The sequence below is a fragment of the Chrysemys picta genome, chromosome 2 (assembly GCF_011386835.1).
Source record: "Chrysemys picta bellii isolate R12L10 chromosome 2, ASM1138683v2, whole genome shotgun sequence".
In the NCBI taxonomy this organism is placed as follows: Eukaryota; Metazoa; Chordata; order Testudines; family Emydidae; genus Chrysemys; species Chrysemys picta.
In genome coordinates this window covers 81,277,574-81,304,207 of record NC_088792.1, presented here as the reverse complement: position 1 = coordinate 81,304,207, position 26,634 = coordinate 81,277,574, and the positions used below count along the sequence as shown (strand labels likewise).

The window sequence follows — 26,634 nt, the reverse complement described above, 5'->3', positions numbered from 1 at the left end:
TCCGGATGGGCCGAGCGCGGGTATGACAGGGCTGCTGCTTGTGTGAGTGCCACACGAGTTGCATAACACTGGACAGCACTGCTATAAGTTTAGTAGGGTTGCTAAGGAGAGGTTTGCTAGGCACATGCATTTACACACACAGGAGAGATATAGCTTGTGGTGGGTTGTCTGAGCCACTTCCATTTCTGAACAGAAAAAGATTCAGTGTCTCATAAATCAATACAGGCACAAAAGATTCAGGGGTTTACAGCAGTGTATAAGCATATGACACTAGCATTCTAATAATGTACCTGTTAATCACAGACACCAACTTGACATAGCTCACTGCTAGAGAATGTAGCTTGCATTTGTTTTCCTTTTATTCTTTGCGTGTGTGGGGGGGAGGGAGGGGTTTGAAGGCTACTGAGCATCACAGTCTTACAAAGACAATGATCTTAAATGCCACCCTGCCTGACTGCAGCCTGATGATAGGGTTTGTGCTCTGTGGGCACCTGAACAATTCATGACACAGGTATTTACACTGGGACAATAGCAACACAACATGACAAGTTGGAAAACTACTTGATGTAGGACTACCCTCTTCAGTTGAGAAGCCACCTTGTTTGTTACAGAGCTCGGGGGGGGGGGGGGGGAGGAAAGGAGGCAGGAAAAGGAGTGCTTTGATGCTCTGACTGAAACCAAATAAAAATACCCTTGCTTTTTTAAAGCATATGTTGAACATATACATCATAGATTTTTTAAAAAAAGAAAGAAAACTGCATTATTTATAATTGACTTGCAGACAGCCATCTCAGTTCAAAATGTGCCCAAAGTATATTTATACATTTCAGTTATTCAGGCTGGAGTAATAGGATTATCATGTTTTATACTTAAAATTGTTTGTTATACAAGAGGAGGCTCTGCATTCAATTAGTGCTCTGAGTTCAAAGGGCAAAAATCAAAATTTTCCCTTACCTTCTCCAGAACAGATCCCTTGAACAATTTCATATTTTATGTTTTTCAAGGAGTCAAAGTCTTGCACAAAGAAAGTCCTGCTCTTTGACCCTGCAATCTCATGGAGCTGTGCTTCATTTGCATCTTTTACACCAATGGCATAAATATTAACCTTCTCATTCCTCAGTCTCTCAGCAGGCTCCTTCACACTGTCATGTGACACCCCATCTGTTAGGACAATGAGGTAACAAGGCACCTTGCCAGCTCTCTCCTGCGTTGCATTTTTAAACAGTTCCTGCATGGAAGTCAACGCTTCTCCAATATGGGTATCCCCGTATATTTGCCTAATGTTGTCGATGGCCCTTTCTAAATCATTTGTGTTGCTGTATGCATTAAGTTTAAACTCCGTTTTGTTGAAATGTGAGAACTGCACAGCTCCAAAGCGAACTTTATTCGGCCCTATGTTAAACATCTTAATCACTTCCTTCAAAAAAATTTTGATGTCTCCGAAGGCAACAGGAGAAATGCTTGTTGAGCCATCAATGAGCACATAAATATCAGCTTCCTCTGTGTCCACACATCCTACATGGAAAAAAAATTGCATACAGCATTAGTGTGAGAAGAAAATGTAAAGCGAGAAACACTGAGAGAAGCAACAAAGCATATAGACTTGTAATTAGGGCCCAGAGTCAACCAGTATTTATACAATGACACAAATCCAGGTGGAGTTCCACAGTGGCCGAAAATCTGCCAGAGAGTGAGGTTATTATGGTGCAAAGTGGCTGTAACCTCAAAGTAAAGTAACAATGTCTGAGAAATGCTGATTATTTATCTTATGATAACTGGAGTTCAGGTTATGTGATCCCTATCTGTATGCCACTCAAGGTGCACATGCACTCCATGTGCCTAAGACCAGAAGATTTTTCAACAGCTGTGTCTCTTGGTCTGCATCTGTGCCCATTACCTCCTTGTGCTCCAATTCAGGGCATAAGGGACCACATGGACTGACCACCTCTCCTGTTCCTTTTCTACCATGAATAACCCAAGGAAGGGATCAGAAGGAGAGTGGAAGGAGGGTGGGAAGTGGAATACAGATTGGGACCACACATCTTGAAGAACACCAGTTACTGTAAGGTAAGTAACCAGAATTTCTTCAAATGACGGTCCCTAGGTGTGTTCCATTCAAAGTGGCTCACAAGCACTACTCAATGAGGAGGGTGCGGGGAACCCTGATGTGTTTGGCAGTGTGATCCTGCAATCTGAAAGGATACATCTGCTGAAGAAACTCATTCTAGGGCATAATGCCTAGTAAAAATGTGCATACAGCTGCATGTTGCCACTCTACAGATGTCCAGAAGGGGAACTCCATGAAGCAAAGCCACTGATGTAACCTGTACACCTTGTGTGGGAGGGGTTACCATCAACTCATAGCTTGATGCAACTTGAAATCCATTTAGAAAATCTCAAATGTGTGAAAGGGAAAGCAAAGGAGACAACTAGATTAGGAGATTCCCTGAAGGGTTCTGTCATCTGCAGGTAGAATGCTCAGGCTCAATAAACATCCAGAGAATGGTGCTCCCTGTCTTTTTTGGTGGCATAGTATTTTGGGTGGAAGATAGCTAGATATATGACCTGATTTAAATGATATTCAGAGGGAACATTTGGAATGAATACGGGGTGTAACCTCAAAGAAACCTTATCCTTATGGAAGACTGTGTAGGAGGGTCCACCTTAAGGGCCCCAAGCTCACCTACTCTTCTGGCCAACAACTGCAGAGACCGACTGCTTCTGTGCAAAGGAAGGTGGACCTCCCTATTCCTGTTTTTTTTTTTTATATATCGTGTACTGTAGCCATGTTAGATATGACTTGACAATGCAGGGTACAAATGAGTGGCAGGAATCATTTTTAGGCCTCATGCGCTGCCGATAGTGTCAGGAGGTTGATGTTTAGCTTGGATTCTTCCTGGGTACAAGAGCCTGGAGCCACATGTTTATCCAGGTGAGCTCTCTAACCCCATTCAGAGGCATCTGTAGTTTTCTTCATGGGTGGGGAGGGGATGAAGGGAACCCCCAGGTACACAGCCTCTGCTTTTCAACCAGTATGATGACAAAACTCTGTGGGGTTGGAGCTGTAAAAACTTGCTTGTCCAGGCTGTGTTTCCTTGGACTAAGGACGGGGGGGAGGGGAGGAGAGAAGAAAAAAAAAAGCCTACCTTGCTAACCCAATGAAAATAACTTAGGCACCAATCCTATACGGGGCTCTGTTATCATGTACCCACCTTTACACCTATGCAGAGTCCCACTGACACCAAGAGGACTCCATAAAGACATCAATTGCTCCACTAGGAGACCGTGATGCAGGATATTTGCATGAATTCAATAAAAAAATATGAACTAGTCAATATGTAAAAAGATGGGTCCGAGCTACAGTTTGGATCCAGATTCAGCTTCGGAACTGCACTTCCTCAAAGGCTAAAGCTTGGAACTAGATCAAAAGTTCAGGGGGGGTTGGATCCAGGTTTTGGTTCAAGACCATCTCTACTTAAAAATCTTCCACCTAGAGAAAAGATAGAAATACAATTACTGGGAAGGTTTACCTGCTTTAAGTAGTTCTCTTCTTTCAGACTGGACATACAGCTTGTCCTGAATTTGATTCAAGAGTTTCTTTTGTAAAGTTCCGGCTTTTTTTGGCAGGTCAGAAAATGCCGTCAGCGTAGTAATGTATTGCTGTTGAGGATGTGATGCTATCTGGGTTAACTGGGTGTAATCAGCATTTTCAATGCCTATGGTGAATACTGTCACGCCAGCTCTCCGAAGATCATGAGCTGCCTCACTTACGTTGTCTTCAGAGGGTCTGTGGGTGATCAGAATGGCTATTTGCTCTATCCCTTGGGCCTTTCTGCTTCTAGAGAAGACTCTTTGCCTTGTAGCCTTAATGGCAGCACCGGTGTTGGCCTTCCCTTCCCTCGGAGAAAAGTCCTGTATTTTCTGCAGAATAGCAGTTTTGTTTGTTTCTTCGCTCAATAAAGATAACACATGTGGCTCACTGCTATATGTCACTAGGCCAATCTTTGTACAATCCTTCCTCACATCAAGAAAGGAGATTGTATCTTGCAGGAACTTTTTAATATGTTCAGATTTTGGTTTTGAAACACCCTCATCTACTATGAACACAACATCAGCAACGGAATCATTCTTACAAACTGCAGAGGGAAGAGAGAGAGGAAAAGAACACAATATTAATTGTCTATTTCTTGGCCAATCCATGGAACAGTCTTCTAAAATAGTTTCCCTCATTCAGATTTATCTAGAAACACAGGAATTGCCATACTGAATCAAATTAGCCAGCCACCTAACTCCAATATCTTGTCTCCAGCAGTGGTCAATACCAGCCACGTCAGAGGAAGCCCAAAGGAAAATGCCCATTAATTAGTTGTTTCAGGGCATAAACCAACAACAAGAGCTATTTTCTCTTGAAAATTACCAACTCTGCAAAAATAGTTACAGCTTCACTCCACCCACTCTCCATTCACTTTTGTGGAGTTCGGAGTTAGTCATGCATTAGATAGGCACTGGTTTTCAAAATGTCAGGATTACATGCCTCTCTGTATACACAGGTACCTGGTCATGGACATGTCTGTTCTCTTCCTTATTTTAAAATATGCATGTCATTTAATATTTTGAAAATTTAGCCCAAAATGTTCAAGGTGTCTTTCTTTCCAACACTGAATTACTTCTTCCAACCAATATGATCACAATTTTTTCACAGCCTTGCATTCCTTACCTTCTCTCTCAGGAGCACTTGCAATTATATCTGTTGGTATTATGACATTAATATCTGTTTGAATAACATCCTCGATGATCTTGGTCAGGTTTTGAGAAGACATACTGAGATCCCTCACTGTGCGAAACTTATAAGAAAATTGAGATGTAGCCATTGACTGCAGTTCTTGAGGAGAAACATCCTGAATCCCCATGGCTATGATTTTTATCCCGTCACTTTTCAAGATCGTGGCAGGCTCTACTACAGCATCCTCTGATGCCCCTGAAGTCAAGACTACCAGAATTCGTTCTTTGTCTCTTCCACTACCTGGTCCTTTGAAAAAGGTCTTGTGAACTTCTCGAAGGGCATTGCCAGTTTTTACTGAACCACCCTTGAATACAACATTTTTTTTTACATAATTCAGCATTGGGTTCTTTGCTTTATAGACGTCCAGCTGAAATTCAACGTGCAAATCATCACTGTACTGGGCAAGTGCGATACGGTATTGGTTAGGAGTCGCTGTTAAATGACTGATCATTTTGCTAATAAAAGACTTCATAGAGGGGAACGCCTTGTTTCCCAGGCTATTAGAGCTGTCAACCAAAAGGACAATATCTGCAGATGTAGGGGCTGCAAAAATCAGAAAGTTAAATGTTATTACTTATTTCTTACCCTTTATCTCCACAATACTCTGATGATACAAGCAATGCTTCACAGAAGAATTTATCCAGAGATATCCAGAAATAAAATGTCCAAAAGCTGAAAAATATCCTTCTAAGCCCAAGAATTCTCTCTTATATTTTAAGCTTATTTTATTATCATGAAAGATTACAAAGATAGGAAATTACAGGTGCTCAGCATCTGTTTGGTCCCGAGGACTTCCCAGGAAATGTAGCTATTCAGTGCGTCTCGGGATTGGATGCTTGCTTCCTTTTTGAAGTTTAAATATATATTTTTTAATTTCTACTGAATAGGACACACATTATCTAGTGTTTCCAGTTAGAGAAATATCTCTAAGTGCTAACTTCTTTCACATGTTTGTGACTATGGGGTGGTGACTACAGGCACAATGCACAATGCACTCTGGTTTATTTTTGCTAACATTCAGTTCAGCACATGGCACAGTGTAGTTCACCCTTAGTGTGGAGGATCCATGCAAAGTCCCCTGAACCACTTAGGCTCAGGAATTACAAGGAATTGTGCACTGCAAAAAGAATCTCCATACTAACTCCACTGCAGAGGGCTGGGATGGAGGTGGAGCCCTAAATCCACATTTAGGCAGATCCTTATCCTTTGGCCCCAACTCCCAGTGCTAGTAGCTAAGAAGAGCTGAGACAACTACTTATGACTACCTCTTATGGAGGAGTCAAGGTATTGGGGTGAGAGAAGAGGAGCTGCAGTTTTACATGCTTACTCCAGTTTGGATGGGGAGAAATGTCACCTTCTCCTCTCATCCCTGTACTCTTCACTGGCACAGTCATATTTTACCTTAACACAGTAGATCTCAAGGGTATGTCAGTGATCCAGACGGCCTTAAGTGATTAACAGAAGGGTTAAAATAAAGCACCCTTCCTCCTACTTTAATTTACACCTACACTACAGTAGAGGACATTTGTCACGTTCCTGAGAATGAATATTCTCTCCCATATGGAATCCTATGGCAATTGTGGACTAAGTGTGCAACCCTCTTCAGAGTCTCATTGTGTTGTATGCCACAAAGTGGCAAAAGTTGCTTTTTCTTTCTGTCTTGATTCCTCTGTGCTTAGTTACCTGCCTGTCACAAGTGCTGGTTGCCTCCAGCAAGTTGCTAATCATCCTTAACCTCCACTGAAGTCAATAGGAGTTGAAAGCCCTCAGTTTTTCTCAGAGGAACTTGCAACTTTGGGCCTCACTTTCCTCCTGAGCAACTTTCCTATTGACAACTTCTCTAAATTGTGCAACACGCCTACCCTATCAGTCACATTGATCTGGCCCCCTCCACGGCCAAATTCTGCCCTAACTTACACCACATACAATGCCACAATTTAGCTCTCGCTGTGCCTGGGATTTATACTAAGGACCCAGTTCTGCAGAATTTACATATAGAATCTCAGTGACCCCAACAGAACCCATGTGAGTAGGGAGCAGGATGGATCCTCCTTTTGCACACGCTGAGTAATTCAATACCAGGTAGCCACCTGAAAATAACTAAATTACATGTGTGGGCTTCATTTATACGCTATCTGCATTTTCACCTCTGAATTTGGCCCTAATCTATATAAGTCTGTCAAGGTTTACGATAACACTGATCAACCTAATATGTAAATCTAATGTCCATCTCCATTATCCAAACACAGTTTCAGTCTATTATACAAAGTCTCATAAGGTATAGAGATCCTGACTCAAGAGTCTCAGGCTTCACCTCAATTTTTATTGGGAAAACTGGGGACTAAATATTGTATTTAAAAGAAAAAAAATCACATAATACAACAGAATACAAAGGATACTGAAATACCAGGTGTCTGAGTTACTGAAGTTTGACTCCCAATAAGGAAGAGGAACAAAGTCAGCAGCATCTTCATATTATGAATGAACGTTCCAAGCTTTAATTCTGGAAAAAATAAAATAAAAATCCCATATATCAAGTATCACAAGGGCCCTGGAACATGACTGCATAATGCACTAGTATAAGGAAACTTATAGGGTTGGGAAAGATGTAGTCCAATCCCAATATGCTGTTATAAGAACCTAAAGCGCTATAGATAACAGGAAAATGGTAAAGGATACATTGTCTTCTTCTTTATCCATGTGTAATATGGCATACACTCACCAGCGGCGCCTCCTGCTGGTTACCTCAGGAATTAGCTCATCCCAGCAACAGAGCACCTCCTGCTGTTGCTTTTTGTCTTATCATTATCAATCTTCACCACTGTAATTCAGGCGCTGTGTCCCTCCCAGCCCATAGTGTCCCTTCTCCTGGATACTGCCCCTCAGCAGTGCCCACACACTCGGGGTCCTTCCCTCCCCGGGGAACCCCAATCCCCTAAGCCCACCTCGCCTCAATGACCCACTGCCAGTCTTCATCTAGCGCCTTCCCTCAGGGGCAAACTGTAGTCTGAGTGGCCACTCATCATCAGCCAGGGGGTTGGACCTGCTGCCTCTTCCTTCCCTGGCTGCCTCCCCACAACCCTAATACCTCCTCCGGTCCTGACAGCAAGGCCTCTGCCTGGGGGTTTGCCAGGCTGGAGCTCCCCCAGCTCCTCTTCCTGCCCTTCCTCAGCACTGTGCTGTCCAAGGTACCCTTTTCGCTATCCAGCCACCAAATCCATCTCTCTCCAAGGCTGTAGCCCTTTTATAGGGCTCAGGGTGGCCCTGACTGGCTGCCTCCCAGCCTTTTCCTGATTGGCTCCCAGTCCCAGTCCTCTCCAAGGGTTTGCATTTAATCCTTTCTGAATCAGAGCAGGGTGACTGCCCCACTACACCATAAAAGCAGACATTAATTATTGTAATCTCACCTGTGTGGCACTGATGCCTCCAACCTTCCCACTTCATAGCTATTTAAATTGTTTCCAAGGTGATTTTGATGACATCATTTCCCCTTTGTACCCCTCCACTGGATTCCCCTTCTCCACTGAATCAGCGGCCCCTTACCTTTCAAATCTAGTTTCTTATTATGGCCCTGACCCTCACCTTCGCTCTGCCAGTGATACCCTTGAGCATTCATTTATCTGCTTGTCAGAGAAGCGCCTTCCTGCTTTTTCCCATGCCCTCCCATGTGCTGGGGAAGAACCTTCTGACAACATTCACAAGCCGTCACCTTATTCTCACTGAGATGCCTCCTTGAAACCTATTTTTAAAAGATACAAGCCTACAAACCATTGCCACCTGGGACTGATTAGGCTGGCAACCAGCTGTTACTGAGACCACGCTGAGTTATGCAAATGTGCCTGGCTTAGGGTTGCCAGGCATCTAGTTTTTGACTGGAACACCTGGTTGAAAGGGGACCCTGGCAGCTCTGGTCGGCATAATAGTCAGTCGGCAGTGCAGCAGGACTAAGGCAGGCTCCCTGCCTGACCTGGCTCTGCGCAGCTCCTGGAAGTGGCTGGCATGTCCCTGCGGCCGCTTGGCGCAGGGGTGATCAGGGAAGCTCCGCGTGCTGCCCCCACCTCGCGCGCCGACTCTGCAGCTCCCATTGGCCTTGGCTCTACTGTTAGTTTTTCCTTCTCTCACTGCCCCTCCCATTTGTCAGTTTATTCGCCTGTCCCATACTTTCTAACTGCTAGATTGCAACCTCTCTGGGGTAGGGACAGTGCCTAGTACAATGGGGCCCTAACCCTTGATGAGGGTCATTAGGAAATACTGCAGTGTTCTTCAATCAGTGGCCTGCCTGGGGCCCAGATCTGGCCTATGAGGGCCTTCCCGCTGGCCATCAGCTGTTCCATCCTGCTCGCTGCTGGGAGCTCTAATGTTAGGACCCCCTCACTACCTGGCTCCAGCTCTGCCCTGGGCAGCAGGCTCCCAGCAGCTCCAGCCGCTGCCCAGTCCAGCTGCAGTGTCCCCATGCTGACCTGCCTCCCAGTGCCCTGCCCGAGCCCAGCACCTGCTGGTTTGGAGGACACTCTGCAGCCTGGGAGGGAAAGGGACCGCCTGGCAGGGCAATGCAAGGGCCAGAGCTGCTGGAAGCCTGGGGCACTCTTGAGCCAGTGTGTGGAGCTTCCTTTGCAGAGCCACCAGTGCGGGAGCAGGAAGGAACAGCTGGTGCCCAGTGGACCAAACAGAAGACCCTCATTCATGGCTTTGGCCCCTTTCCCTCCCCAGGTCCAGGGAACTGAAAATCCTAATGACCCGAATGAGCATGGGGACACACCGCTGATTCAGATCATCAGGATTTTGGTTATTTGAGTGAGTATCAAACATTTCCAGTTCAGTGTGTACAGAACTTCGACTCCAAACGCAGTCTGTCATCATGGTCAGTGACTGAATGAAATTTCACTGTGAAATTACAGCTAAAAATAGCATTTCCCTTAATCCCAATGCCCAAAGGTATCAGATATCCCCCAAGTCATTTGGATAAATGGACTTCACCTGTATTTCATTTAGAATCTTTTTCATTTACATGGAGCTATGCTGGAGCTATGCTGTGTTGATACATTTCAGTTTAAAGGGGTACACTTTCAATCAGGCGCTTAATCAGGTGCCTGTGCAACATAAAGCATAAGAACATAAGAATGACCCCACTGGGTCAGACCAAAGGTCCATCTAGCCCAGTATCCTGTCTTCCGACAGTGGCCAGTGTCAGGTACCCCAGAGGGAATGAACAGAACAGGTAATCATCAAGTGATCCATCCCCTCTTGCTCATTCCCAGCTTCTGGCAAACAGAGCCTCGGGACACCATTCCTGCCCATCCTGGTTAATAGCCATTGCTGGACCTATCCTCCATGAATTTATCTAGTTCTTTTTTGAACCCTGTTATGGTCTTGGCCTTCACAACATCCTCTGGCAAGGAGTTCCACAGGTTGACTGTGCATTGTGTGAAGAAATACTTCCTTTTATTTGTTTTAAACCTGCTGCCTATTAACTTTATTTGGTGACCCCTAGTTCTTCTGTTATGAGAAGTAGTAAACAACACCTCCTTATCTACTTTCTCTACACCAGTCATGATTGTATAGACCTCAATCCTATCTCCCCTGAGCTGTCTCTTTTCCAAGCTGAAAAGCCCCAATCTTAGTAATCTCTCCTCATATGGAATCAGTAATTGCTGTGCTTTTACTAGAGAGCAAACCCTGAAGAGCCCTTTAGCCATAGAGAGAATCTGTTGGCCTGCCAAGATTTGGACATTGCCTTATAATGTAATTGAATACCACTGCAATACTAAAGATCACTACAAATAATAATGACTATTATTGCACATCAGGCTCTCTGCAATGATGGAAGGCAGCTTAAAATGTTACCACTGTCCCTTCCAACTACATATTTCTCTGCATTTCAGGTTTAATATAAAGAAACTCCTAAGAGTTCATGTTTTACGGGTGTTTTTATGTGCCCCTTCTGTATAGTTATTAAAACATAATATTTAAACAAATAAAAAACAGCTAAATGAGAATAAGGATTTAGAGTGGTAGCTGTACAATGAAATGGCTCTCTGCATGCCATTGTGACATGAGACCTAGATGTACTTTGCTGAGGGATGTTAGGCCCGAGAGCCCTGAGAGCCTCTTATGCTTTTTACAGATGCTCAATAAACCCTTCTGTTTTACGCTGGCTGAGAGTCTCTGCAGTCTAGAGATCAGGGTTGCATTATTCCCACTGGATGTGGAGGCCCCAGGGATCCAGAGCAAGTGGACTCCCTGAGGGGGCCCATGGTGAGAGACAGGTGTGCTGAATGCTTAGAGAGGTGTGGTCCCAGGAGGCGGTGGAGCCTACAGCTTAACCCCTGAGAAACAGTGGACTCCTGAAAAGGACTGTCAGACTGAAGGGGGTTCCTCCCAGGGACCGTTCGGAGCCGAGAGAGAGTATGAGTCCTGTGAGTCCGTAACAACTTGTTGCTGAGTGACTTGTCTATGGAAATACTAACTTCTGTGTCATGATATTTACTTGTAGGTATGTTATTTGGCCACTAGATGTCTCTGTGCTGTACTGAAAGTCCCTGCAAGTTGGTCCCACAACAGATGGAAGCCAGCTTGTTTTGTTTGTAGCTTATTCCTGTATTAATCAATGTCTGCTTTGTAAGGGCTGTGGCTACTCTTACTATGACAATCTGCACATATGTCCAAATCCTGGACCCACTGCACAGTTGGGAGTAAATGGACTACCCTCTAGAGAAAGCATATGGGAGACGAAATCCTCTGCCCAGATCACAGATTGGTTATGAACCACTTTGCAGCAACTACCGCAGACTAAAAGCTACATCACCTGTACACCAGTTGCAGCCACTCTCACAGGGAATCTGCTTTGTTTTGGAACCACCATCCCTAACAGAAAAGCTCTCTGCCTTGTGATGCAGGGAGCTCCTGGGGTGCTGGGAAATGCAGTTGGTGCAGATTCCTTGCCTGGATGATCTGCATCCCCCACCTCCTTTCCACAAGAACTGGAATCGAATGTCAGTCTGCACCCTTCAAGTTCCTCCACTCCACTGGACGATAGTGGAGGGAGCGGGACAAGCCACATAAGGCTGGCCTACTGTCAGTGATGTGTGACCTGCATCTTTGGGTATGTCTACACTACGAGATTAATCCGAATTTATATAATTCGAATTTGGGAAACAGATTGTATAAAGTCGAATGTATGCGGCCACACTAAGCACATTAATTCGGCGGTTTGCGTCCAAGTACCGGGGCTAGCGTCGATTTCTGGAGCGTTGCACTGTGGGTAGCTATCCCATAGCTATCCCGCAGTCTCCCGCGCCCATTGGAATTCTGGGTTGAGATCCCAGTGCCTGATGGGACAAAAAACATTGTCGCAGGTGGTTCTGGGTACAGCCTCACCCCTCCCTTCCTCCCTGCATGAAAGCAACGGATGGCAGACAACCATTTCGCGCCTTTTTTCCTGGGTGAACACTGCAGACTCCATACCACGGCAAGCATGGAGTCCGCTCAGCTCAAGACAGCAGTCATGAACATTGTAAATACCTCGCGCGTTCTCGTGGAGTTTATGCTGAGCCAGGACCAGAAAAACGAGGCGAGGAGGCAGCGGCGGCAGCAGCGCAGTGACAAGCGTGATGAGGACATGGACATGGACACGGACACAGAATTCTGTCAAACCGCGGGCCCCGGTGCTTTGGAGATCATGTTGTTAATGGGGCGGGTTCTATCCATGGAACGTCGATTCTGGGCAAGGGAAACAAGCACAGACTGGTGGGACCGCATAGTGTTGCAGGTGTGGGATGATTCCCAGTGGCTGCAGAACTTTCGCATGCGTAAGGGCACTTTCATGGAACTTTGTGACTTGCTGTCCCCTGCCCTGAAACGCCAGAATACCAAGATGAGAGCAGCCCTCACAGGTGAGAAGCGCGTGGCGATAGCCCTGTGGAAGCTTGCAATGCCAGACAGCTACCGGTCAGTCGGGAATCAATTTGGAGTGGGCAAATCTACTGTGGGGGCTGCTGTGATGCAAGTAGCCAAAGCAATCACTGAGCTGCTGCTACGAAAGGTAGTGACTCTGGGAAACGTGCAGGTCATAGTGGATGGCTTTGCTGCAATGGGATTCCCTAACTGTGGTGGGGCGATAGATGGAACCCATATCCGTATCTTGGCACCGGAGCACCAGGGTACCCAGTACATAAACCGCAAGGGGTACTTTTCAATGGTGCTGCAACCAGTTTCATGACTGGCCAGGCTACAGTGTGAAATATCTTTGTTTCTCCTTCATGAAAACCCGCTCCCTTTATTGACTCATTCTCTGTAAGGAACCCACCCTCCCCCTTCCCCCAGCTTGCTCTCAAACCAAATAAAGTCACTATCATTTAAAAATCATTTATTCTTTATTAATAGATTATAAAAAGAGGGAGGGAACCCGGGTGGGGTTTGGGAGGAGGATCGGTGGGAAGGAAAAGGCCACTAAAAAAAGGTTAAAAAAATGACAGCCTTTTGCTTGGGCTGTCCACTGGGGTGGAATGGGAAGGTGTACGGAGCCTCCCTCCCCCGCGTTCTTACACGTCTGGGTGAGGAGGATATGGAACATGGGGAGGGGGGAGGAGGGTTATACAGGGGCTGTAGCGGCACTCTGTTTTCCTGCTGCTGTTCCTGAAGCTCCACCAGACGCTGGAGCATGTCTGTTTGCTCACGCAGCAGCCCCAGCGTTGCATCCTGCCTCCTCTGATCTTCCTGCCACCACCTCTGATCTCGAGCGTCTCTCCTGTCCTCACGTTGGTCCATCCTGTCCTCACGTTGGTCCCTCCTGTCCTCACGTTCACTGGCTTCTTTCCTATACTTTGAAACCGTGTCCTTCCACTCATTCAGATGAGCTCTGTCACTGCGGGTGGATTCCATGATTTCTGCAAACATCTCGTCTCGCGTCTTCTTTTTCCGACGCCTTATCTGTGATAGCCTTCGGGACGGAGGAGGGAGGCTTGAAGAATTTGCAGCTGCTGTAGGGAGGGAAAAAAAGAGAGAATTTTTTAAAAAGATACATTTTGCAGAACAATGCTTATACTCTTTCACGGTGATCAACACTATTCACATTACATAGCACATGTGATTTCTGTGCAAGGTCGCATTTTGCCTCTTAATATTGAGTGCCTGTGGCTTTGCTGCTAGAGATCACAGGTCCGGGCAACAGAATTCGGCTTGCATGCGGCCATGGTAAGCCATTGTCTTTTGGCTTCTGCGCCCTCCTTTCCCACATACCAAGTAAAGCCCGTAGAGTGCTGCGGTTTTCCTGTTAACATTCAGCAGCAGCAGAAAACAAACTAACCACCCCCCCATCCAATTCTCTGGATGATCGCTTTATCCCTCCCCCCACCGCGTGGCTGGTATCAGGGAAGATTCCTGCTTGCCAAACGCGAAAAGCTCAGGGCCAATTCCCCCCCTTGCGCTTGGCTAACTGCAGGGAAGGATTTTTCAGCCACAGGCAAACAGACCAGTAGGAACGGCCACCTCTGTCCCCTTAATTAAGTTCCCGTATTTCAACCAGGTTACCATGAGCAATATCACTCTCCTGAGGATTACACAGCAAGATAAAGAACGGATGTTGCTTGAATGCCAGCAAACACCGGGACCATACGCTGCCAGGCTTTGTCAGGCAATGATACCAGATTACTTGCTGCAAGCATGGCGTGGTCAAGTGTCCTACCATGGAGGACGGAATAAGGATGTACTGCCCAGAAACCTTGTGGCAAGGCTTTTGGAGTACCTCCAGGAGAGCTTCATGGAGATGTCCCTGGAGATTTCCGCTCCATCCCCAGACACGTTAACAGACTTTTCCAGTAGCTGAACTGACCGCGAATGCATCCCAAGTCCTCAGGGAAAAGTAATCATTAAAAACCGTTTGCTTTTAAAACAAATTTTATATTTTAAAAGGTAAACTCACCTGAGGTCCCTTCCATGGGGTCATGGTCTTGGATACTGGCTTGGGAGGGTTGGGAGGGTACTTCAGTCAGGCTGAGAAAAAGATCCTGGCTGTTGGGGAGAACGGAGTGCTGGGTGCTCTCTGCAAGCTCGTCCTCCTCCTCCTCTTCCCCATCCGCAGAATCCTCAAGTGTAGCTGATGAGACTATGCCCGACCCGGAATCCACGGTCACAGGTGGGGTAGTGGTGGCGGCCCCCCCTAGAATTGCATGCAGCTCGGCGTAGAAGCGGCATGTCCGTGGCTCTGACCCAGAGCAACCATTTGTCTCCTTTGTTTTTTGATAGGCTTGTCTGAGCTCCTTGACTTTCACGCGGCACTGATCTGAGTCCCTATTGTGACCTCTCTCCATCATGCCCTTGGAGATTTTTTCAAAAGTTTTAGCATTTCGACTTTTAGAACGAAGTTCTGCTAGCACTGAATCCTCTCCCCATATAGCGATCAGATCCAGTACCTCCCGTATGGTCCATGCTGGTGCTCTTTTTCGATTATCGGCCTGCCTGGTTACCTGTGCTGATGAGCTATCTGTGGTGGGGTTAGCTGCCGTGGAGGGGGGCTCCCCGGACGGGGTTAGCTCAGAGAGGGATAGCTGCTGCGGGGGAGCGGGCTCCCCGGGTGGCGGATAGGGTTAGCTGCCGCGGGGGGGGGTCTCTTCTGGTGGGGGGGCGTGGGTGGCGGGCTTAGCTGGGTAGGGGGGGTGGCGCAAGGTGGAAGTTTCGCCTAGGCGAAACTTCCACCTAGGGCGTGAAACTTCCTTGCACTGGCCCTGGGAGGCGCTGATTGGCCGGGCTGCCAGTGGGTGGGAGGCACTGGGAGAGCGGGGGAGGGGATCTGATGCGGGGCTGCTGACATATTACTGTGGCTCTTTGGCAATGTACATTGGTAAATTCTGGCTCCTTCTCAGGCTCAGGTTCGCCACCCCAGCTGTTGTGCAATCTCTTTGCTGTGAAAGTGCAACTTACAAATGTAGATTTTTTTTGTAACATAACTGCACTCAAAAAGAAAACAATGTAAAACTTCACTCAGTCCTACTTCTTGTTCAGCCAATCACTAAGACAAACAAGTTTGATTACATTTCCAGGAGATAATGCTGCCCACTTCTTATTTACAATGTCACCAGAAAGTGAGAACAGGCATTTGCATGGCACTTTTCTAGCCGGCACTGCAGGGTGTTTACATGCCAGATATGCCAAACATTCATATAGCCCTTCATGCTTTGGCCACCATTGCAGAGGACATGTTTCCATGCTGATGACTCTCGTTTAAAAAAAAAATGTGTTAATTAAAATTTGTGACTGAACTCCTTGGGGTACAATTGTATGTCCCCTGCTCTATTTTGCCTCCATTCTGCCATATATTTCATGGCAGCACATGTTTTTCGTTTTAAGAACACTTTCACTGCAGATTTGACAAAATACAAAGAAAGTACCAATGTGAGATTTCTAAAGATGGCTACAGCACTCGACCCAAGATTTAAGAATCTGAAGTGCCTTCCAAAATCTGAGAGGGACGAGGTGTGGAGCATGCTTTCAGAAGTCTTAAAAGAACAACACTCCAATGCTGAAACTACAGAACCCGAACCACCAAAAAAGAAAATCAACCTTCTGCTGGTGGCATCTGACTCAGATAATCGTTGGATCGTTATCGAGCAGAACCCATCATCAGCATGGATGCATGTCCCCTGGAATGTTGGTTGATACATGAAGGGACATATGAATCTTTAGTACATCTGGCACATAGATATCTTGCGATGACGGCTACAACAGTACCATGGGAACACCTGTTCGAAATTTCAGGTTACATTGTAAACAAGAATCGGAGAGCATTAGCTCCTGCAAATGTAAACAAACTTGTTTGTCTGAGCAATTGGCTGAACTAGAAGTAGGACTGAATAGACTTGCAGGCTCTAAAATTTTACGTTTTATTTTTGAATGCAGTTTTTTTTACATAATTCAACATTTCTAAGTTCAACTTTCATGATAAAGAGATTGCACTACAGGACTTGTATTAGGTGAATTGAAAAATACTATTTCTTTTGGGGGTTTTTACAGTGCAAATACTTGTAATAAAAAATAAATACAAAGTGAGTGCTGTACACTTTGTATTCTGTATTGTAACTGAAATCAATATATTTGAAAATGTAGAAAACATCCAAAAATATTTAAAGAAATGGTATTCTATTATTGTTTAACAGTGCAATTAATTGCATGATTAATCATGATTAATTTTTTTAATCACTCGACAGCCCTAATTAAATTCTAGTTACCTGAACTTGCTCCTGACCGTGATTAAAAAAATTAATTGCAATTAATCATGCAATTAATCGCACTGTTAATAATAGAATACCATTTCTTTAAATATTTTTTGATCAGTTTACTCTACAGCAAGATGTTATGCATAGTTTCAAAATGTGTGAAAATAGGTCCATGATCCAGATTTTTTTTATATCTATCTATCTATCTATCTATGTGATATTTTGAAACTATGCAAAACATCTTGCTGTAGAGTAAACTGATCATGAATTTCAAAGTGTGATACTATGACAGATGTGAAGGCTTGTTTAATTAAAATTTTGTTGCCAAACATTACTCAGATTTCTTTGAAAATGGAAGTGACTAGCCAAAGCCTGTTTCATATTTTTTTTTACAGGAAAACTCCAAGAAAAACAATCTATGAAATGTTTCCCCCAACTCCATGCGCTGCCTTTTCCTGTTAAAAAATATTGTACCGAATTCAGGAATATAGCATCATAGGTGGATTCATTCCCATCACTTCTGCTTTGTGGTTCTGGGACAGTTATGATTTAACATTGTTGCAGTATAAAAATAGTACTGCAAATGCTTCATAAAACAGTTAATGGAGCTCCTAAAAAAAAAAAAGGAGTCTGTGAACGGCTTAAGTAGGGCACATTCCACATGGCACAATTATGGATTCTGCTGTTGAAAATATTTTAATTTAAGGTCACATCAGGCAAAAGAGATATTCTACCCCATAATGGGAGTAGCCAATCTGCTGCAGCAATCTCCATCACAGAGTGCTAAATTTTGCTCCCCACAACATAACTCTGCTGATTGTTGATGGTTTCCACAAGGAGAAGCAGGAGAAATTAAATAAAATTCACAGGTAAATGGGAGAGCCAAACGACAGATTGATAAAGCCGTAAGGACAAAGGTTTTACTTGTATCTATCACATCAGGAAATCTACACTCAAAGAGCCAAAGTGTACACTCCCCAGAAATGCTCATGTGAAGGGAGAGAGGGGGGCCAATAAATTTCAACTTCAACTCAGGGCAACCTTTGAATTGTCCCCTCACTTGGAGGGATCGGGAGAGCCATCAAGAAGGGAAGGGTGCTGCCTCTCAGCCCCAGAGAGTCTCCTGAACTACAGGGAAAAGTAAGCTTCCCATCCCACAGAGGGGTGGCTTCTTGGTCCTGCTTCTCTGGCAGCCCTCCACCCCGTGGCAACGTTCCTTCTGCAGGAACCAGGCTGCCATTGGCCACGCATGCACATCTCTACAAGAAACAAAACATAAACATGCCAACTAACCAACAAACCATTCACCACAGGGGTTCAAGCAGGAAGTGGAAGTAAATGCTGTTTCAAGAAACTGTTACTATAATCATAGATACCTACTGGGAAAGCAGTTGCACAGCAGGAGAGCAGAACTGCTCCTCCTAGGAATGTGCAAACAATGCAGTCTCACATAGTGCACGTTGCCTGGGGCCTACCTTTGGTGACCTAGGTTTTGGGGGCAGATGTAATGGCAGACTTTTTCAACAGGAAGACAATGGAAGGGTAGGGGTAGAAAAAAGTTTCCAGGAAGGGGAGTTGGAGCAGTAAAAGCCTCCAGGTGGATGAGGCAAGGAAAGTGATGGAAGGAAATTGCCCCTCTGGGAAACTTCTGCATTTTCTCTAGAGGTATGCAACGACGCCACTAATATGGGTCCCTCCTTCTCCTGAATGGGACCTCCCTCCCCGTGAGCCCCTGCGGTGCCCATTCTTCGCAATACACCCAAGGAGGAGCTTCTGGCAGGTAGTGGGAAGGGGGGATAATGCAATGGAGGAAAGGGGGCTGGTCGTTAATTTCTAATACTACATTTTATACTGAATGATGATGGCAATGTAATGTTATAGCAAACATTCAATACTATTTCAAAATGCTTGAACAATACTATTGGGGATTCTGCTTTTTACCACTCAGCTACAATCACGGGTAAATTATACTCCTGGCCTGGCACACCAACGTGCCTGTATTTCTTTCTGCTCTCTACACACATCTAACTCTGGGAGAGCAAACCAAGCACATTATCACTTTCCCCTTCCATGCCCAGATCCAGACAGAGGCATAAGGGAAATCGTGTTCCCCTGAGTGGTTATGCAGTCCTGGACAAAGTCTAGCTCTTTGTAAACACGGCAATTTTAGGATCACCTAGAGCAGTGGTTTTCAACCCCTGGGGATACACAGAGGTCTTCCAGGAAGTACATCAACTCATCTAGATATTTGCCTAGTTTTACAACAGGCTACATAAACACTAGCAAAGTCAGTACAAACTACAATTTCAGTAAGTGTGCTGAGACCCTTTTGTATTTTCATGTCTGATTTTGTAGGCAAGTAGTTTTAAAGTGAGGTGAAACATGGAAAACAAATCAGACTCCTGAAAGGGATACGGTAGTCTGGAAAGGTTGAGAACCACTGACCTAGCAAGACCTGAAAAGCAAAACACACTTGTCACTTTTTAATATCAAGTCTTATTGCATTTTTGAGGAACCTAGTAATCCCTGCCTTTAAAGTCATCAGGTTAATATATCCATTTACTGGAGGAGGTTAAAAAATCCTTCCTTTAGATGCATATATTTCTAGTACAGTAGTGGGCAACCTACGGCCCACACGCGGCCCATCAGGGTAATTTGCTGGTGGGCTACCAGATAGTTTGTTTACATCGACCGTCCGCAGGCACGGCTGCCCGCAGTTCCCACTGGCCGGGAATGGTGAACGGCGGCCACTGGGAGCTGCAGGCAACCGTGCCTGTGGATGGTCGATGTAAACAAACTGTCTCATGGCCCGCCAGCAGATTACCCTGACGCGCTGTGTGCGGGCCACAGCTTGCCCACCGCTGTTCTAGTGCAATAATTTCTCAAATATAAATTACTACCATGCCTCAATATCTTCAAGTCAAAACATAAATAGAAAAAAATGTGATTATAAATAAGACAAACCTAGGGAACTCTTCATAATCTGTATGTTAAATTGATTTGTAGAAGTAAAATATTAAAAAATAATAAATGCTCGAGTTTTGTGTAATATCCAGGTTAGAATAAGAATGAAATTATCTTGGGAATATTAGATTTTCAAAGGATAGAATACCTTCATTTGCAAACCAGCATCTTTTAATATACAAAAAGTACAGTGTGTATATGTATAGATTTATATACAATACATTAACACAAGCAGAAACTTTCATCATAGTTAAGATTGCAGCAGGACACGTCAGACTCACCCAAAATTTTAAAATCATTGAAATAAGATATGACGGGAAAAGCCTCTGGCATTCATTGCCACTTTCTCATACCCTTCAACATCATCAATAACTCTTTCACTTCCAGCTCTAGCAGATACTGAAAAGCCATTTGTACCCCAATTTTAGCAAACTTGTGCTCTGCCACAAAATCTTAGTTTCAACCTCATACACTTTTGTATCAAGAAACTGGCACATCTGACTTTCATACAGCCGTATACATGTAACATCATTCCACCTTACCATCGCAGAGGCTGATTTTTGTGTTAAGAGTGTGAGTATGTTTAAAGAAGCACATATGGCTTATGAGTATCTGATGGAGAAAGAAGTGGATGCCTTATGGAGTGTTAATAATAATGCCTATTTCTTATACAGCCCTTTTTATCTGTAAACCTCAAAATATGTCACCGTCTTGAATGTATTTATCCCCACAAGACTCCTCTGAGGAAGTGTTATCATTCCAGTTTTACACATGGGGATGTCAAGACACAGAGGGGATAAGTGACTTGCCCAAGGTCACACAGGAGGTCAATGGCAGAAAAGGGAATTGAAGCAGGGTCTCCTACATCTTACGCTAGTGCCCCAGCCACTGGACCATCCTTCCCCTTTACTATAGTTGTGGACAAAAAAAAAAAAAAAGTAAAACATTTATCTGGCATTAGGGTTGCGCAAATGTATCAGTAATTTAAGAGTCGAAAACATTACAAGAATGTTGTAATTATCTTAAAAACAAGCATTGCATACTCAGGAAATTCAGAGTTAAAAAGTTAAACTGAAATATATATACACATTGGCTATATATGATGATATAAATAAGGGGAGAGAGAAAAAGATTATACTGATAGATCTATATACAAATCAAAGTTCAAGAGATTTTAGAGAAAAATCTGTATATAACTAAAACTTCAGAGTGAAAATTTCAGACTAACAGTATATTTAAATGCAAAACTTGCCACAGAGTGAAATGTAATTTTGTAGCTTTCCTTGTAACTCAGAAGACAGCTTGTGATACTTACCACATAAAGGGAAGATGTTTATCAGCTCAAAACTTTAGACCCTCCAAGGTGGCTCAGGAAAGACTGAACCCCTTTTAAAAGCATTGCTGTCAGTAGTTTGCCAAAAAAGCCCTCCCATGATGACAATTAAAATATGTATATTTCAAAAGCTTCCAAACCACCAGAAATAATCTCCTCCCCTCTCCTCACACAGTGAAGAAGGTTGGTCTTCAGTGTTCACTTCCAGCAACAGCAGCAGCAGCAGCAGCAGCTGTGAGGGTGAAGCTCAGGTCTTCATTACTCTCCTGGGTTTCTTACTAACCTGATTTTCACTTTGAGCATCAGTCATTCCTGTAAATGCTGCAGCTGAGGGCTGAGTAGCAGGTTTTTTTCTCAGCAGCTCTTAGAAAGGGTGCTGATGTTTTCTTAATTTATCTGTAGTAATCCCTTCCCATGCTTCTTATCACAAGTTCTTTTTACTGCCAGGATAATGAGGTGACCCTCATCCCTCTTTAGGGAGTAATGCTGCAAAGATGCAGAAACACTGGCTTAATGATGTACCAAGTGAATTTTCTGCCCCAACTGACTCACTCATTTTTTGGACTGCTCACAAAGGGATAATTAGCTGGAAAGCACTTTCCAGCTTTCTTCCAGCTTTTATTTGTAACTTATACAAACAACAGTATATCCTGCTGGACCACAGAAATTCGTCGGAAACTGATAGCCATGATCTATTGTGTATTCTAGTAATAATAATTTTAAAGAGAAAGTTTCCCACATATAGAGTGAGGAAATGGCCATTTAAAAAGTGGGTAGACAGATAGATAATGCAGTATACTTTACAGTTGCATCCCATGCATGGCATTTTTAAATTGAGTGCTATTGAAGGGTATGGAATTGGCAGCCCTGGGAGACTGAAGTCATTTATTCACAAAACAGGTTCACTAAGGGCAGCAGCAGTGTAAGCTACACTGCCCTGCTACAACATACTTCTGGTGCCCCAAACCTAAGCTGGAATTTAGGAGGAGGAGGAGGAGGAGGAGATCTATGATGAAGAGTGTGACACACTAGTTGCCAACAGTGGATAACAAAAGCCAAAACTAGACGTTTATTTGAAAGTGAATGTGCCCTAAGCTGATAAGTAGGCTTGGAAAGAGGAGATTTTTTTAATCAGTAACTGTTGTTCAACATTGATTTTATCGCACGCACACACACAAACCCCAAAAAAATATTTCCACTGATAATAATCAAAATGCACAGATAGGCAAAGTAAGAAAAAATGCTGCTTGGGAACTTAGAGTTTGATTTAAGGTTATTTACTTTGTATATTTTGATGTATGGTGTTGAAAAATTGCATTTTAACTGTTATAACGTTTTCCTTTTTTCAACATGTACTGTCATTAAATAATTGTCTGACCCTCCCCCCTAATTTTCTGCAACTGAAAATTTCAATCAATACACATTAAAAAAAATGCTTAGAAGCCATATACAGTAAAAGCTGTCTTAACTGGCACTTTATCCATCAGAAAGCTCTATTAACCGGCATTTCTGACATCTACTAATACAAATCTTCAGTCTAGTAACAGGGACTAGTATACTGCCAAGGAGGTTATGCAATTGCCCATTCTGCACTCTGCTTTTATGCAAAAGAGGCAGAAGACAAGTAGGCAAGCTGATATCAGGGATTTATTCAAAACAGCAGCTTCCAGGGTGTGTCATAGGGTCATTACAGATTCAATCCAACCTTCTACACCTACAATGATAATTGATGTTGATAATGATGATCCTGAGGCACTGCAAGATCCTGAAGTGCCTTCTGAATCACCAAAGAAAGATTAAATTATGTTCAGTAGAGTTTTAGTGTTAAGTGTATTTTTAGTGATGTGGGTGCACGCCATGCGCTGCCCATAGTGATATGTAGTGTCACACGATAACCTACTGTATAGCAAACTTTACCTGTATACACCTAAGTGCTTCAAGAAACCAACCACTCTGCAGTGCAGTACTACTACTGGATTGGTGAGTACCTGTATACTATTTTATACTTTATTCATTTTATTGTATTCTAATTCTTTGAAAATTGGTATCCCATTGGTAAGTATAACTCATAGTTAACTGGAATTTTTGACTAACCGGCACCCTCTATTCCCCCAACATGCCGGATAACAAAGCTTTTACTGTATTTGTGCAACTGTGAATATTTAAATAGATAAACATCAACAAATACTTAAAAATAAACACTGAAAGTCAAAATTATAAAAAAAATGAAAATCAAATTCTGCCAAGCCTACTGCTAAGGCAGTCTGTCATGGGATTGTAGGACCTTCTGGATATTTTTCTTTTGATTATTTTATTTTTTTAATAACAAATTGTGCTGCCATAACTTGAAATTGTCACTTTGCAGGGGCATGATGCTGGTGAAGAGGTAACCAGCACTTGGACGGAAGGGGACTGAGCTGGAACTGGTAGAAACCCCTGTTCTTCCTGTGGTAAAAAAATTCAAACAAACTTTTTATTTTAACTCTTTTGTGAGAAATTTTCAAAATGGTTCAGATCAAAATTTTTGTTTTGTTTAGATTCTAATTGATTTTTTTGTTTTGATTCACGTCAGACATTTTGTTTTTGATTTAGTTTTTAATATGAAAATTTTAAATGTTTACTCCCCACACACACTTTTCCAGCCCTTCTTCTTTTTTGCCACTGAATGCAATCAAATGAATGAATGTTGTCTACAGGTTTGTTTTACTTAATTAATTTTTTTTCCTTTCTTTTTTTTCTTTTTCCTTTTCCCACTAAAACTTAAGGACATTTGGAGATGTTACAGAGGGGCAGATTTACAGTGTTTTATTTTTCCTTTTGCCACTCTTAACTTTTTCAAAGCTGGGAGAAATTTTGAAAACTTACAGAGTCGGGAGGAAAAAAAGTGGGGAATACACACGCTGGAAATTATTCATTCTGTTACATTCAGTGGCAAAAATGAAAAGGGGACAAAGAGGGGACAACACAAATAATAACCAACATGTTTGAATATAACAAAAAATTCAATTCAAAATTACATGCAAAGTGTCCTTTTGTTTAGAAACTTCCCATACAGTCATTTAAATTACATTTTCCCCACAAAAAAATGTTTTTTTTATTAAACTCTATTTTGCATTAGGAAATTATTTTGGTCCTTCAGAGCCTACTGCTCTCTCAGTGTTCACTGAGGTTGGTGTGGGAAGGGTTCTCATTGCTAATCTCCCAACAGTATTGTTTGCTGCTTTGAGCTAAATCCAGTGCATCTCTCTCAAGGGCTGCTTGGAGGCCTCAGGGAGCAGTGCAGCCTGGAGCAGCCCTGTGTCAACCACTCTTGGGAACTGCCTCAGAGCGCAGGTTGTTCCCTGCTATCACCTCTGAGCTCCTCCTGGAGTTTTTCCCTGTCATGCAAAAAAGGGAGGGCCAGGGCTGCAAGCAAACCTCTCAACCTGCCAATATGTGGCACAAGCCATCAAAATACATGACAAATGACCAATGTGTGAAACACCTGGGCTTTTTTGCCCGCTGTGCTGCAAGTGACGGATTATAATGGCTTTTAACCATAAAACCTGATTTTTAGGGCTCTTTTCTCAATAGCTGAATTAAATTGCAAAACTGGCTTATTTGGACTCAAACAGTGAAAAAACATCCCCCAAAACATGTTTTATACTTAAGAACCATTGAAATCCATCAGTTATGGCACAATTCACAACCAAAGAACCCCTTTGCTCTATCCATGTCCTTCTCACAAACAGTATCCTTTGCACCCCGCCCCCCCCTCTCCCCAGTCCTATTTTCCCCTTTATTCCCCTTGCTGCCCGTTGTTGCCTCCTGTTCCCCCCACTCTCTTACTTTTGCTCTCCATTCCCGACCCCAAAAGAGCCAGGAAACTACCTGCAAATCCTTCAGGGAGCAGCAGCAACAGTAAAGGCAGTGGTAGCTCAGTTCCTCTTCAGGCTTCCTTGCTGCTCCTCTCAGCCTGTGGACTTGCCTCAGGCAGTGACAGTGGTTGTGGAGGGCAGCTCCACAGAGTGCTCCCAGCTCTGCTGTTCCTCTTGCCTCCGGCTACGAGCCGGCAGCAGATAGTGGCTCGTAGCGGCTCCTCTCACACGCCCAAGGAGAAGAGGTGCTACCAGCATGTGCCTGAGTCCTCTTCATGGTGATTTCACCACACACACATATCCAAGGACGTGTGCTGCTTGGTGGTGTCTTCTCTTGTTCTCTCACTAGCTTCTGCTGACTGTTGTACCAGCCGCAGAACACCACTAGCCTAGGTGTAGCAGCACAACCATGAGCCTTAAATACCCCACGGCAAAAATTACAATGAAATATGGTACAATTGGGAGGCCAGTCTCCCTCCTTAACTAGACAGGATAGCCAGCCACTTCACTCACGCTCACCTTTCACTCAGTCTCCTGTCCACCACCTATACCCTACACCTACTAATTTCTTCTCTTTCCCCTCTCAGTCTCCTACCCATCATATTCTCCTTCTCTGCCATGCCACTTTCTCCTGCCCCCCCTTCAGGCTCCTCCTGCCCCCACATACCTCTGAACCTTTTAGCCTGACCCCATGCTCTGCTGGGTCCCCCTCAATCTGCCTCAGTGCCTTGAACCCACTTTCAATCTGCTGCCTGCTCTCTACACTCCTCTGCACCCCCTCAGTCTCCACATATTCCAAACATATTCCTGCATCTCCTTAGCCTTATTCTTGCTCCCTCAGACTCCTCAGTTTCCTGTACAGTTTCTTAACACTCACCTATGGCCACCACCACCACAATCTCATTTCCAGCTTGTTCATGTTCTCTTGTCCCCTGCCTGTTCCCCACATAGTGACTAAGGAGTCACCGTGACTTCCCTGTGGGAACCTGGCTTCAGTCCCCTAGGAAACAATCAGAGATGGTGACCATCTTTAATGGGGGCAGCATCGCTTTGATGTGTAAAGGCTTTAGGGAAATGGCAGCCACCATGCTGAGGGCAGTCAGTCCCACTGATAGCAACTGGAGTTGGTGGCCATTTTGGATTAGGACAAAATGTCACTGGTCTGAAGGCAGAAATCCACTGTTGCTAACTTGAGTGATGTTATCAGTATTGTCAACCCCAAAAGTTCAAAAAGTCAAGAGTTAGACTCCAAAATATCATTAGCTGGGCCTGTAGGAATATAGACCCATGTTAGGCCTGAGTGAATGATGGTTTTAAATTGAGTTTGGATATTAGCATGAGCAATAGGCCCAAAGCATGTGAGCAAAAAGAAATCATGAGAAAGGAGGGTTATTTGTGTTAAACGTATAGTGACTCTTTGGAAAAGCAGCATTATCTTATTGAAGGTTTGAGATGAAGTAATACAAATAAAGAAAACATGGTTAATTG

The 26,634-nt window shown here is 44.0% G+C and overlaps 2 protein-coding genes across 9 annotated transcripts in view; both read right to left on the bottom strand.

The window, feature by feature from the left end:
* The window catches only part of LOC101953593 (collagen alpha-6(VI) chain-like), a 268,888-nt gene that overhangs the window by 239,031 nt on the left and 3,223 nt on the right, over window positions 1-26,634 (bottom strand). For 3 of the 8 annotated variants that reach the window (XM_065583591.1, XM_065583598.1, XM_065583597.1), the window contains exons 1-5: window positions 21,272-21,566; window positions 7,191-7,286; window positions 4,718-5,326; window positions 3,531-4,136; window positions 955-1,515 (exon numbers count right to left, since the gene is read on the bottom strand). In XM_065583591.1, the coding sequence (XP_065439663.1) occupies window positions 955-1,515; window positions 3,531-4,136; window positions 4,718-5,326; window positions 7,191-7,257 (1,843 nt within the window). In that variant the 5' untranslated portion in view covers window positions 7,258-7,286; window positions 21,272-21,566. Of the gene's footprint in view, window positions 1-954; window positions 1,516-3,530; window positions 4,137-4,717; window positions 5,327-7,190; window positions 7,287-12,304; window positions 12,503-21,271; window positions 21,862-26,634 lie in introns of those variants that run through there. The other 5 variants (XM_065583594.1, XM_065583592.1, XM_065583595.1 and 2 more) reach the window with 5 other exon arrangements.
* On the bottom strand, window positions 13,137-15,775 carry LOC135981377 (SRRM2 protein homolog rsr-2-like). The gene is made up of 2 exons (XM_065583605.1): window positions 14,703-15,775; window positions 13,137-13,761 (listed from the first exon to the last, which is right to left on the bottom strand). Exons 1-2 carry the CDS (start codon window positions 15,091-15,093, stop codon window positions 13,232-13,234), a joined length of 921 nt encoding a protein of 306 aa, XP_065439677.1. The 5' UTR covers window positions 15,094-15,775; the 3' UTR covers window positions 13,137-13,231.

Coding starts and splice junctions, on each gene's coding strand:
- LOC135981377 (XM_065583605.1), bottom strand. CDS start 15,093: ATGATGGAGAGAGGTCACAATAGGGACTCAGATCAGTGCCGCGTGAAA. Junction 13,762..14,702: donor CCCCATGGAAGGGACCTCAG/GTGAGTTTACCT, acceptor CCCTCCCTACAG/CAGCTGCAAATTCTTCAAGC.